Raw genomic sequence first — 15,184 nt, 5'->3', positions numbered from 1 at the left:
ATGCCAGAATTTGATTTTGTTACAACACCCTGGGCAAGTGTGCAATTAATTCCAGCCTCACAGGCCCCCGAGTCCCAACAGAAGTGAATTAACCAATAATTTGTGTGAAGTGTGTGGAATATTTGACCCTTGACTGCTCCAATGACTTACAAACACCAGATTTGTAGGTAAAAAACAAAATAACTTTATTTATAACAAGAGGATATAAACATGTCATGGCGATAATAGAACAACGGTCTGCAAATCTAATTATTCCCCAACTACAGCCCCAACCTCTACCCACACACACACACACATATGACAGACACACAGTGGGGGTAAGGAAGTATCAAAGATAATCGAGATTAAAAGGGCGTAAGAATAATCTTTGCAGCTGAGGTGCAGTCTTTGCAGATGGCTATATTTGCAGGACGCTGGGCGTTGGTTGGTTTGGTTCTTCTGATTTGTGCCTTCTATTAGAACCCACAGACTGTAGAATTTTCTTTGGGGAGTCACTTTCACTTGACTGACCTCCAACAGATTGTTTCTCAATCTCATTCGACAATCTTTGAATTCTCTGCCTGAAGATTGTCTGTCCACTCTACCTCTAGAATGCTTGTCCGGCCTTTGTGCAGGTTTTCTGGCTGCAGGGTAGAGCGAAAGGAAAAGGCTTTTTCTTCCAGACCTTAAGGTCTCAGGAGAAAGCTATTAGCACTGCCTTCCTCAGCCTTTCAAACAGAGGTTAGGCTTTCAAAGACCTGGCTACAGACACTGTTTTCAGTCTTTTAATCAGAAGTTAAATGCCACCCTTAGCTGATAGAGACCGCACCTACTCTCTCTTGGGCTTAAATAGAACTGAAGTCAACATGGAGTCTGCATTCTTTGCCAGAGTGTTCTGGAACTGTTTCAACCAATCAGAATAAAAACAGCTAGTCCCGGGATTCCAGAGGAGCTGATTGGCTGCTAGCCATGTCCGTAAAAATGTGACATCACTAGACTGTGCCACACAGCATTGAGGGGAGTCTTCGGACCAGTTCAAATAGCACCCGATACCAGGGGTGTTTCAGTTTAAAACCAAAGTCTGCAGAATTATGGAATCCAGAATCACAGAACAGAAAGGAGATTACTCAGGAAAGCAAGATTTAAACACGAGCATCCTTACATATTACACTGCCATCGAGCATTATTGCAATAGCCTCAATTTATTGTCAATCTGGCATTCCGTACCATATTCATTTACCATACATATTATTTTCTTTCCATTTAAATAATAGTCCTTTGCCGATTTTTTTTCCCCTCAGACATTTCTCTGCATTGAATTTCATCTACCAGTTGTCTGCCAAATTCCCAAGTGTATTCAAATCATCCTATGTGTTTATTATATTCGGCTTTGCAGCCGACCAACTCCACATGTTTGCATTGTCTGCAAAATTAGCCGCTTAAATTGAGACTCCAAGCTTGAGATCATTCATGTCATTTATTGTGGGATGTGAACAGTGGGGTTTCTCAGGGATGTATACCGGGTACTTGGCTTTTCAGCATGTATATTAATGACTTGGGTGGAAAAAAATGAAAATTACGTATCCAAGTTGGTAGTTGATGCTTGTAAGGGGCACAATGAGATGTTTAGGTGGGAGCAGCAAGTTAGAAAGTGGAATGTACACGTAAGTGAGTACATTGCTCTGAATCAGAGAAAGTGGAAAATGATCTGACTGGTGGAAGACTAAAGAGGCGGAGGAGCAAAGGGATTTGCATGTCCGTGTACCCAAATCACTAAAAGCCAGTGCTCAGGTACAGAAAGTAATTGAAAAGGATAATGTGATGTTGACCTTTATTCCTGAAGGTTGCAATTTAAAAGTGAATAAACGGTGCTTCAGTAGTACAGATCTGGAGTAGCGTGTCAGTTTTAGTCAACAAACTTCAGGAAAGCTATATTGGTCTTGGAAAGGATACAGTGCAGATTCACCAGAACTATAAACAGAAATTGCTGGAAATACTCAGCAGGAGCTGCCAGCATCTGATGTATGGTCATTGACCTGAAACTTTAACTCCATTTCTCACTCTGCAGAACTAGCAAACCTGCTGCATAATTCAGTATTTTCCATTTTTATTTATGATTCCCAGCATCCACTGTGTTTAGCTTTTGTTTCACCAGAATTATACCTGGGTTAATCTAGGTGGTAGAGGTCACAGTTTTGGAGCATTAAACAAAGAAAGTTGAAACAGGCCTGAGTGATATCCTACTGGTAATGCTCTCCCAGACTCATGGCAATCCCTGTACATTGGATTGTATTTGTCAATATATACATTGTAAAATGTTTCCACTAATTCCAGTTGTTTTTACTTTCAATACAAATCTTCCAGAGGAACTACCTCAAAGGCCTTACAGTACCCACAAAAAAAAACCCAACAATTTAGATTGCAATGACTTGCTTTAATTTGTGAACCCTGTAACAACCCCTTGGGCTAGTGCACGGTCAATTCCAGCCGCACTTGACCTGGAGTCCGAAAACAATTGAAATTAAATAATATTTCTTTGGAAAAACACCCAAAGTCTTTGGCTCTTAGCTGCCCAATAACGACAGACACCAGGTTTGTAAATTTAAACACAATTAAGTTTATTAATAACAGTAACTATAATTTAATATGCAGTTAATACAACAGGTTAACTGTTATCTAATTCCTAACCCCCCACTTAAACTTGGCTCACCCTCTATGTACACTCACACATAAGACAAACACAGAGAGGAGAAGATGGGTATTAAAATAATAACGTGAGTAAAAAGATAAAAGTCTTTGTTTTGGATGGTTGTTTTGAGCACACCTTTCTTCAATTTAGGCTTTCAGTTTGAGGTATTCTGTTTCCAGTCTGTTATGGTTTTCATTGTAGATTCATTCAGGTTTCTACAGTTTCAGAAATACAGCAGCTTTTCTGGAGAGAACACGAGGGGGAGAGAGAACAGGTACTTTCCTCTGAGCATCCAGGATTTATTTGCTTCCCCTAGCTCTCGAAAATCATCGCACTCAGGCAGGGCCCAATCACCATCTGTTACCGGGCAGAATACAGCCTTTTGGCAAACTCATTGGCCAACAGCCAACCAATCGAACAGAGTCCCACTGATCGCGAGGGTGCCGGAAAATCTGAGTTCTACTGTCTGAAGGCTAGCACAGTGTTCTGTTTTGTAACTTTTGAATTCCTCACTTCCCCTGCTCAACTAAAAAATATATGTTCATTAAACATCCATGGATCAAAATGATAACATCAAAAAATAAAGAAAGGGGAAATAAGGGAATCAACAAGAAGAATCCTTTCAACTCATATTGGTTCTATGTACTTTGAAAAATTTGTTCTTAGGGTGTGGGTTTCGCCGATGGGGCCAGCGTTTATTGTTGATCTCTGATTATTCTTGAAAAGGTGATGGGGAGCTATAGCCCATGTGATCCTACTTCCATCCGAACAATACACACAATGGACGTCAGACTTCATTACCTCCAGTTTCTAGGTCACGTTTGCAGCCCAACATCTGTCATTTTTCCAGACTCAGGCATCTCTCCAGTATCCAGTGATCCCTGCAAGATTCTTGCCAGAATTCTGACAATTTCATCCTTTGATTTATTTTTCCGAGGCACAGCTATTTGGCAACCGTGCTGGTAGTAAAGTGAATAGTGTCACAGCACACCACTGCAACTCTCTTTTGTTCCTTTTCCAGATCCAATAGGTTGCCTGTTCCCTTTAAAACATTTGCAGCCTGTGTAGCATCAGCAGTCATGCTCTCATCTAATCCCACTTTCCGTATCCCTACTCCATCTTTGATTTAAATTTTTCTCTTAAAAGCAAAACTTTTATTATCATCCTTTTTGTGACCATATCAAAATCAAAATGCTTATTTGGCATTCTAATACCATTTTATTACACTTTTGAAATGCACTGAACCCAACTTCATTCTGTGCCAATTCTTTTGTGGCCTAGAATTCCTTCTATTCTTCAGATTATCTGCAGCCTCCTTCAGCCAGGCAGATGTGCATTAAAGATTGTAGGGGAGCATGCTGGTCCATTGCATTTAGAATCAAACTTTTGAAAAAATTCCGTAAGTTTTCTATTAATTTTTACGTATTCAAACCTGCCAAGCCCACTTTCCAAAATTGCTCAAGCACAAAATTTGTCCACTTAAAATTTGACAAGTTTGCTTGGGTATTTATAACTTCTCCAATCCTTGTCATGCCAAATGTAATCCCACAATGATCATTGGAACCTAAAGCCCCACCCACCTTTGTGTTAGGGATTTAATTGTCCCTATTACTCAGAATCAAATCAAAGTTATTTTTTCCCATGTTGACATTTTAACAAACTGAATCGTAACCAATCTTTCATGAACTCTCGACATCACTTTCCTGTCTTGTCAGTAGAGACTTTATTTTGACAATCAATTTCTAGTAAGTTAAAAGCAGCAACTACTTTTATTGGTCCCTTCAGAGTCACCTTCACCCTACTGTTCCAAATCAAGTCTTTCCCTGGGCTGGATTTCTATAGAATACCGTGAATACTATTCTATCTCTTTAATCAATATATTATTGTTGAAGTTGTACCTGGTTGCCCAAAATTTTAGGAACCAACATATTTGTGAATCATCCTCTTCTAGTTAGTTGTAAAATTTTCCATACTATTCATGACTGGATGTGCCAGGACTCCAGAGCTGCAATCGGATCCATTGGTTCTGGGATTGCTTACCTCTGTGTATCTCTTCCACTGATTATCATGCATTTAGCTGTGTTGTAGCTTCACCAGTTTGATCACTCATTTTAACACATATTTTTCTACACTCCCTCACTGAACTGGGATTGATAACCGAGCTTGATCATTGTAGAATGGAAGTGATCCTGGACCATGGGATTACAGATTGCGATTGAGTACAATTGTGCTGCTGATAGTCCACAGTGCCTCATGGATGCCCAATTTTGAGTGCTATATCTGTTCTGAATCTATCCCATTTAGCACAGTGGTAGTGTCACACAACCTGATGAATGGTATCCTTCCTGTAAAGATGGAACTTCATGTCCAGAAGGACTATACAGTGATCACTCCTGCCAATGCTGTAATGGACAGATGCATCTGAAACCGGTACGGCTGAGGTCAAGTCAGTTTTTCCCTCTTGTTGGTTTCCGCACCACCTGCTGCAGAGCCAGTCGAGTTGCTATGTCCTTGAGGAACTCGTGCTACCAAGTCACTCTTGGTGATGGGCATTGAAGTTCCCCACACAGATACATTTGTGCCCTTGCTGCTTTCAGTGTTTCTTTCCAATGGTATCCAACACGGAAGAGTACTGATTCATCACCCAAAGGAGGGCAGTGGGTGGTAATCGGCAGGGAGGTTTCCTTGCCCATGTTTGTTCTGATGACCCAAGATCTTGGAGTATCGATTAAAATATTGAGGACCCCCAGAGGTGTCACACCTTTTAAAAATCCTTTGTAGGAATTGGGCTAGCCTGAGTGAAGCCACCTCCACAAATGTGGATGCAGCCTAATCACAGCATGTGATATCAGGAGGGGCAAGATTGTTAGCAGCAATTGATGGCCAACTCCCCACGGCCCCATCACTGTCCTTGCTCTCATCTCTCACTTACACACTTTTGGAGATGGTCAAGCGGCTGGTGGCATGACTCGATTGGTTAGCCTGAAAATAGGCTGAGATTAACTTTTACCCCATTAATAGGTATGGCTGATCAGTTGCAGTCATCACAACTGTTCCTGCTTCCAGCTTCAACACTTGCCTGCCATTTTACCTATCCTGTCAACATTTCTATCCATCATTTTTGTGCAGGTGGAGCCGATACGATTTGTATTGTTCAATAAGTTCCCAAATTTTGAAAAGCTTCAGCCACACATCAGCCTTTCAATTACCCTCAACCTTTCATCACCAGCTTGTGGCAATTGTAATATATATATATATATATATATATATATATTTTTTAATGCCCTTAAGGTATATACATATTTTTAAATGCCCTTCAACTTGATCCTTACTTCGGTCTACATTTAGCATGAACAACCTCTTGCCTGCCTTTACCCATGTTATTTTGTTCCCACATGGATGACGACAGTTTTTCTCACCTGCACCTGCTGGTATTCTTAAGAAACCTGGACAGGGTTTATCAAAGTGCGAGTCGTCACCTCCAACGGGTGTTGGGAGGATCACAAAGTGACCGGTCATGGCTTTCCTGTGGTGGTCCTGATCGTGGGAGAAACGCCCAACAGCCACTACTCAATTTAAAATTGAGAAAGGTGGCCGCTATCGGCTTTTAAATGAGAAATAAATGAGACTGTGTGCAATCTTCTGACCTTAAACGGCAGCAGTGAGCAGGACAAACACCCTGCAGGTACACTTGATGTCATGCTCCCTCTACGTGCGTGCTTCTGGTGCCAAATCACAGAGGAGAGCTTCTTCCATTTTCTAGCTGCTAGCAAACAAGGCTGTGAAGCTGGATTGCTTTATTACGAGGAAGAGATGGCCAGAGACTCAACTAGGCAGTGTATCTACTGGCCACGATCTCACATCTGAATCTGCTGGAGAGGGCTGCTCAGGAAAATCCATGGCAGGACAGAGCAGTGCTAGTGTTACCACTGTATAGAGTGTGAGGTTATGCACTTTGGTAGGAAGAATAGCGGCATAGACTATTTTCTGAAGCACAAAGGGACTTAGGAGTCCTTGTTCAGTATTCCCTTAAGGTTAACATGTGAGTGCAGTTGGCAGTGAGGAAGGCAAATGCAATGTTAGCATTCATTTTGAGAGGGCTAGAATACAAGAGCAGGGATGTACTGCTGAGGCTCTAGTCAAACCCCATTTGGAATATTGTGAGCAATTTTGGGCCCCGTATCTAAGGAAGGATGTGCTGGCCTTGGAGGGGCCAGAGGAGGTTCACAAAAATGATTCTGGGAATGATGGGCTTGTCATATGAGTGGTTGAGGATTCTGGGCCTGTACTCAATGGAGTTTAGGAGGATGGGGGAGGATCTCACTGAAACTTACAGACGACTGAAGGCCTAGATAGAGTGAACGTGGATAGGATGTTTCCACTGGTAGGACAGATGAGAACCCGAGGGCACAGCCTCCGACTGCAGGGACGATCCTTTTAAAATAGAAATGAGGAGAAATGTCTTCAGTTAGAGGGTCTTGAATTTGTGAAACGCATTGCCGCAGAAGGCTGTGAAGGCCAAGTCACTGAGTGTCTTTAAGAAAGAGATAGATAGGTTCTTGATTTATAAGGGGATCAGAAGTTACAGGGGAAGGCAGGAGATTGGGGATGTGAAACATATCAGCCATGATTGAATGGCAGAGCAGACTCAATGGCCTAATTCTGCTTCCATATCTCATGGTCTTATGAATCAGCTAATCAAATCCCCGAACACCACAACTTCTCTGCTATTCTTCCTCTTTCCCTCTTTCACTGACAGACTGCTGTATAGATTCAGTGAATGACATATCTCTTTTTAAATTTAGAATACCCAATTCATTTTTTCCAATTAAGGGGCAATTTGGTATGGCCAATCCACCTAGCCTGCACATCTTTGGGTTGTGGGGGTGAAACCCACGCAAACACGGGGAGAATGTGCAAACTCCACACGGACAGTGACCCAGAGCCGGGATCGAACCTGGGACCTCGGTGCTGTGAGGCAGCAGTGCTAACCCACTGTGCCACCACGCTGCCCGAATGACATATCTCGAAGTCTCCATGCCATCTCCTTTGAAAGGAGAGACACTGCTGGTGAGTACTGGGGATGTCCTTTTGCTCAGTCGTAACTGTTTTCTAGTGGAGACATACTCTCCTTGAGGCACCGGGGTTTTTTTTTTCCTACACTGACTCCCAGTGTGCTCTTCCATAAAAATGTATCCCTTTCTTTGACGCATGATCAAGTGCTCACTAAGGTTGACCACTTCAGCCTTAAGTGAAATCCACCAGAATTTCAGCCTGGGAGGCAAACATCTCACAGCTTCTACAAAATACTTTAACTGAAAAGGCAAAGGGTGGGATTCTCCATCCCGGGACACCCAGAATGTGTTTCCCGATAGGACATAGAATCGAAATGTGATGCTCCGACCCCCACTGGCGGCGTGAACGAGATCCATAATGCGCGCTGGTGGGGGTATGTAAATAGATGCAAATAGGTCTTAATGACACATTTGCCTCTACTTAGCGGGCCTGGCACCCTATGTTCCGGCCACCCGTTATTACCCTGTCCCCGCAATGGGGAATCATGTTGGCGTGGGTCACTTGTGGTCTCTGCAATCGTGAGCTTGATATGGTGAACCTCATGGTTGGTTGCTCCTTGGCCCACCACGAGACCCACCATGTCAAGGTCACACTAGTAGAGACAATCTGAATCCGTTCGAGGGCTACCCCCTCCAACAGTGGACAGTCTGCCTATGCCTCCTCCAGCAGACGCTCTCAATGCCCACTTCCACAGGGGCCCCTAGAATAGGGTGACCACCCTCCCCCGGGACCCCTATAATAGGGAGTCCCCCCCCCCCAACCCCAAGGTAACCCGTAATGGGGAGACACTCCACAGGAACTCCTATAATACGGAGACCACCTCCACAGGGACCTCTGTAATAAGGGGACCCCCAGCCTAAAGGAACCCCCTCCACAAACCCCCCTCCAGGTAATGGACCCCTGTCTAGAAGCTAGAGAGCAGGAGTGGTGGGAAGCATAACTATAATTCTGACCTCCACATGACTATTCCTCGAAGGAGAGCATATGTGCCTGTGTCTGGTTTCTACAGATCCATTATCTGCAGGCCACTCATAGCTTTCAGTAGTGCTCTGTGATTGGCAGCTTGTACAAACCATCTGCAGCTTTGATCTATTCATATCCCTACACATTTCAGTGACCTAAGTGGTAAAACCCCAATGTTTGTCAACATTCACCACATCAAAGAGACGTAAGTGCATTCCAAGCACTAAGTGCATTCCAGTCATTTAAGCATGTGATTTCACTGATTTGTTGCGGGGGGAGGGCCGCTATGCGAGGGAAAGGGGTGTCCAGCCGCGTCACCTCGCTTTCGGGCCACCCGCTCAAGATGGCAACTCGATAGCAGGATTCCCTGGGAATCACTGGTATTCCATGCCATGCATAACTTTGCATGGCATGGAACACTGAATTGCATCCCGGTTTCCGATCACAAGGGGATCGTAAAACTGGGGCAATTCAACTCCAATAAGAGAACATACTGTCCCAAATGGAGAATCCAGACCAAAGTAATTCCCCTTCAATTAAACGTCTTGAATTTTCTCTTTCCCATATTTTTCTGTTTCTGCTTTTGTCTCTCTAATTCAGTGAGTGCATCGTTTCCACCTCTATACCAAATATCCACTTTTACCAAATTCCTATTTCCCAGTTCATTCCATTACCAGGTCTGCCTGCTGTGTGCCCCCCATAGGCACACAGGATGCCATCTAAGATTTTCATTTGGTGCTGTGGCAAGGGCGGAGTGGGAGAGATTCAAATGTGAAGCTGGAGCAAAGATGTGCTCAGATTTGGGAGGGAGCAACATATTCATGGATATTGGAGTGGAAAGGGAATTGGAAATTGTGTTGTACTTTATAAGACAGAAGGGTCGAGGATAGGCTTTTTGAGTTGCTGGACGTTCAGTCAGAAGTGGACTTTTTTCCATGGCATAATGTCAGGAAGTGTGGTGAAGTGTTCCCAGAAGTTTCCTCGCTAAAATGTATCTTTCAATCAACATGATTTAAGGGTAAAATTAAATTCAGCAGTTGCGAAAAAAGGCAGCAGTGGATTGTCTTCCCAGCATACAGTCATACTGATTTTCATTTTCCAAGACTGTTTAGCACCCTGTAGATGCTGAATTTACCCTCATTAACTGGTCAGCTATCTCATTGATGTTAGTGAGTTGTTGCTTTGCGCAAAGGAAGTTAGACAAAGGAGAACAAGTGGATGTGATTTATTTAGATTTCCAGAAGGCCTTTGACAAGGTGTCGCATAGGAGACTTGTAAAATAAATCAAGAGCCCAAGGTGTTAACGATAAGATCCTGGCATGGATAGAGGATTGGCTGACTGGCAGAAGGCAGAGAGTGGGGATAAAGGGGTCTTTTTCAGGATGGCAGCTGATGACTAGTGGTGTGCCTCAGGGGTCAGTGCTGGGACCACAGCTTTTCACAATATACATTAACGATTTGGAAGAAGGAACTGAAGGCACTGTTGCTAAGTTTGCAGATTATACAAAGATCTGTAGAGGGACAGGTAGTATTGAGGAAGCAGGGGTGCTGCAGAAGGAGAGGCTAGGAGAGTGGGCAAAGAAGTGGCAGATGGAATAAAATGTGGAAAAGTGTGAGGTCATGCACTTGGAAGGAGGAATGGAGGCACAGACTATTTTCTAAATGGGGAAATGCTCAGGAAATCAAAAGCACAAAGGGACTTGGAAGTCCTTGTTCACAATTCTTTTAAGATTACCGTGCAGGTTCAGTCGGCAGTTAGGAAGGCAGTGTAGTTCTGAGGCTGTATCAGGCTCAGGTCAGACCCCATTTGGAGTGTTATGAGCAGTTTTGGGCCCTGTATCTAAGGAAGAAAGCGCTGGCCTTGGAAAGGGTCCAGAGGAGGTTCACAAGAATGATCCCTGAAATGAAGAGCTTGTCGTATGAGGAACGGTTGAGGACTCTGGGTCTGTACTCGTTGGAGTTTAGAAGGATGAGGGGGTATCTTATTGAAACTTACAGGATACTGCGAGGCCTGGATAGAGTGGATGTGGAGAGGATGTTTCCACTAGGAGGAAAAACTCGACCAAGAGGACCCAATCTCAACTAAAGGGCCGATCCTTTAAAACAGAGATGAGGAGGAATTTCTTCAGCTAGAGGGTGATGAATCTGTGGAACTCTTTGCCGCAGAAGGCTGTGGAGGCAAAATCACTGACTGTCTTTAAGGCCGAGATAGATAGGTTCTTGGTTAATAAGGGGATCAGGGATTATGTGGAAAGGGCAGGAGAATGGGGATGAGAAAAATATCAGCCATAATTGAATGGTGGAGCAGACTTGATGGGCCGAGTGGCCTAATTCTGCTCCTATGTCTTATGGTCTAACTGTGTAAGGTACATTACAGCAGTGACTACATGTCAAAGGTGTTATTTTTGCTATGAAGCACCTCAGGACACCCTGAGGATGTTAGTAATGCTATGTAAATGCGAGGGAAAGGAGGAAAGTAGGTCTGGGGACTGTTCAGTGGACTGCCTGGGAAATTGAGTCAACATGGGATGGGTTCAAAGGAGAGACACGGGATCAATATCTGATTCGTCTGCCAAACATGTTCTGAAAGTCAAATCAAATTTCCTCCAGCGGCATACATAATCCATCACTGATCAATCTTTGAGTGTTTTCTGACGATTCAAAAGGAATGCGCAATTCTCAGGAAATATTTCAAGGTTATCCATTTCTGCCGTGGGAGGAAAGACAGTTGAGGAGTAGAGTAGTCAGCCACCAGAGTGGAAATGAATGATGCCAGCAAGATTTAATGCTTGAGATTTCTGAGTGTTCATTTACTGTAATTGCTTGGTCAACGTGAACCAAGTGAGGTCCAAACCTATAAAATGACTTGGACTTGAAGACGGTGACTAAAGGAATGTGTGAAGGAATGTCCCCCACTGTCTGCCTTAACTGTAAATCATTCCAGCGGCTTCCACCGTATCTTCCACCAAATGTATTGTACGCAGGACCACAAAGAAACATTTAGGTAATTATCAAGAATAACATCTCAATCTTCCGCTCTGAAAAACCTGAGTGGCTTTCATGGATCTGTATCATCCAGGAGTCAAACTATTTTCTATTTCTGCAGTCAAATTTGGTATTCTACTTCTGTCTACTATTCTCAAATTATATTAAACATGTATCATTTAATTTTAGTGAACGATACTCATTGACTTACAGCTCATATGTTGCACTGTTAAAGTTACTGAGCCTAATGGCCAACAGTTCCTCCCTTTCTTCCAAATTGCTCTCTGAATTTTACCAGTTTATTCCTCGTCTGCATATTTCCGTCTGTTTTCAGATGAGTTTCCCTATCATTTTCACTTTTGTCACTCCAATACCACAGCTCATTTCATTGAGCTTTCATCGCAAATGAATAACCCCACCATTGAGGACGGACCTCCCGATGACTGACCTGTCAACCACTGTCCAGTATCAGCTCTCCATTCATAATCAGCGTCCCAACCAAAATAGACTACTGGAAAGATTTTCAAATGATAATATGGAACAGATCAGGGCAAAAGAGCAAATCTCAGGAATACAAAGATTGTGGAAGATAAAAAGTACATGCAGGGAATGTTCCATAAATTTTTATCAGGTCAAGGATAGCCAGGCGTATGGAGCAAAGGTGGCATTGAGTTGTAGCTCAGCCATGATCTAATTGAATGGTGGAACAGGCTCTGGGAGATGAATGGCCTACCCCTGTTCTTCATATTCCTGTGTTGTTCCTGTAGCACAACACACCTGTACTGTAGCTTTGTATTATGCAATGATTTATTGCACAAGTTCACCATATGCCAAAGAGTAATTTATATTTATCATGTTATTGCACCAAAGAAAGCAATTCTGGAACTTATAAAATCTGCTTTAGTTATGAACAAAATATTAACCCTGATGCCAACTATCCACATAATTTCTGTTTAACATGCTGCAAGCCTATTACATGAATATGAATAACTTTATGTGGTTGAAGTTCAGCTTTGGCAATGTGCAGTATGGATAGGAGTGGAACAGATTCCTGCACTGCACCATATTATGTAATGCTCTTGTTATATGATGGAAAGTGAAAGTGGGTGGGGATTTATAGCAAGCGACTAATCCACAACTCTGCGTTTTACATCCCTGCCAAAGTTGAATTTCACTCCCTCTAGCTTTATATTTTCACACCGGGGCATTTATTTTGCAAAATTATATTGTCAGTACCTGAAAATGATGTGTTTCGGATTGGCTTGTAGGTACAGGTAGCAATAGAAAATTGAATGTTGGAACCCAGCTGTATCTGATCAGCTTTCTATATCTCTACATACTTCAAACTGGCATAGAAAGCTAAATATACGATGTGAAAAATAATGCTGTTAAATCACTGATAGAAATGCACAGATGGGACCTGGTAGAACTGGCGAGGCTGGCACCACAGAGATCGGGACAATATCTTTAAAGGGCACACCGATCAGTACAGCAAGAAACCTCCACCCCCCTCCCCGCCCATGGACTCGGGGACCCACACCCCACAAGCTGTCTTTCCCACCCCGCACTACAAGCATCAACCTCGGGGTCGCCTCCCTCTCCCCAACCAACAAATAGAACAGGAACCCCTTCACAATGGTGCTCCCCAGAGGGTACGCCCTGGCACTTCCCCTGGCACAGGTTGGCACTGCCAGGTTGGCACCACCAACAGGACAGTGCCCTGTATGTCCTTCTCCCCTGCTGGTTATACTTACCTTGCCCCCTAGGAGGAATCTGCTCAACTGAATCTGTTGTAAACCTCGCCAGCGTTCAACATTCAGTGAGGGGGAGGAATCATGTGGCCGACAGGCTCGCTAATATTAATAATCTTTATTAGTGTCACAAGTAGGCTTATGTTAACACTGCAATGAAGTTACTGTGAAAATTCCATAATCACCCCACTCCGGTGCCTGTTCGGGCACATTGAGGGGGAATTCAGAATGTCCAATCACCTAACAAGCACATCTTTCGGGACTTGTGGGAGGAAACCAGAGCACCCGGAGGAAACCCACGCAGACATGGAGAGAACGTGCAGACTCCACACAGACAGTGACCCAAGCCTGGAATCGAACATGGGTCCCTGCCGCTGTGAAGCAATAGTGCTAACCACTGTGCTATTGTGTATAAATGGAAAGGGTGAGAACCTTGTTCCATCTCTGGCGAGGGGCGGGGGAAAGTGGTAATTGAGATTTTGACAGCGAGAATGGTGTTTCCCAATTCTCGTGAGATTTTGCGACTGCGTCATCGTTCTCGCTACGGTGGATGCGAAGTCAAAATCTCCCCTAAGGTTTCTGCTGCAAGCTTAGAGCAGCATGAACAAATGAATCCTAATGTTACAGTGTGCATCAGTTCTTAAAATCCCCTCTGTGGTTCCGAATTTTCTTTGGGGTTCTCCCTATAGATTATAGTAATCACCATAACAGTGGCAGAAGCCATATCAACAAAGATCCCTCTTTACACATTTTATCCAGGTTTCCTCTTGAAAGTTTAGTGGCCAATTGGGAGAACTCCTGAGGAAAGTTCTGACCGCCACTCTTTAGAGTAATGATTACTTAAGCTCAATATGTGTTCGCATTTGCAGATAGTTGTTGGACAGGCTCTTTCAGTGCACTGATTCCAAGGCTAATTTGTGTCTTCACAGCTGCTCCTCCAAAACTGAAGAAACTGAAGAATCAAACTCTCGTGGAAGGACAGAAGCTTTCTCTGAAATGTGAGGCAGTAGGAAATCCCCGACCCACCTATAAGTGGTTCAAAGATGGAAGAGAGATAAAGAAAAACAAAGAAATCAGAATAAAAACTGGGAAGTAAGTTCACAAAATATGCATTGCTGCATTTACATTTGTCATGAGAGGTTTTTGTTTTCATTGATTCACAAAAGAATTACCGCTTCTTTATGAAGAGTACTGTTGGCGAAATTCTCCCGAAACGGCGCGATGTCCGCCGACTGGCGCCCAAAACGGCGCCAATCAGACGGGCATCGCGCCGCCCCAAAGGTGCGGAATGCTCCGCATCTTTGGGGGCCGAGCCCCAACATTGAGGGGCTAGGCCGACGCCGGAGGAATTTCCGCCCCGCCAGCTGGCGGAAACGGCCTTTGTTGCCCCGCCAGCTGGCGCGGAAATGACACCTCGGGGCGGCGCATGCGCGGGAGCGTCAGCGGCCGCTGACAGTTTCCCACGCAAGCGCAGTGGAGGGAGTCTCTTCCACCTCCGCCATGGCGGAGACCGTGGCGGAGGCGGAAGGGAAAGAGTGCCCCCACGGCACAGGCCCGCCCGCGGATCGGTGGGCCCCGATCGCGGGCCAGGCCACCGTGGGCACCCCCCGGGGCCAGATCGCCCCGCGCCCCCCCCAGGACCCCGGAGCCCGCCCACGCCGCCTTGTCCCGCCGTTCAAAAGGTGGTTTAATGCACGCCGGCGGGACAGGCAATTTATCGGCGGGACTTCGGCCCATCCGG

General features: G+C 44.4%; 1 protein-coding gene across 2 annotated transcripts in view; it reads left to right on the top strand.

Annotated features, from left to right (window-relative positions):
* Window positions 1-15,184, top strand: part of LOC140426939 (pro-neuregulin-2, membrane-bound isoform-like) — a 1,113,957-nt gene that overhangs the window by 849,872 nt on the left and 248,901 nt on the right. For both annotated transcript variants that reach the window (XM_072512245.1, XM_072512244.1), the window contains one exon: window positions 14,373-14,535. In XM_072512245.1, coding sequence (XP_072368346.1) covers window positions 14,373-14,535 — 163 coding nt within the window. The remainder of the gene's footprint in view (window positions 1-14,372; window positions 14,536-15,184) is intronic.

The sequence above is a fragment of the Scyliorhinus torazame genome, chromosome 7 (genome assembly GCF_047496885.1).
Source record: "Scyliorhinus torazame isolate Kashiwa2021f chromosome 7, sScyTor2.1, whole genome shotgun sequence".
NCBI lineage: Eukaryota > Metazoa > Chordata > Chondrichthyes > Carcharhiniformes > Scyliorhinidae > Scyliorhinus > Scyliorhinus torazame.
Note: the sequence above shows the minus strand (reverse complement) of the source record. Positions and strands in the feature narration are given on the sequence as shown.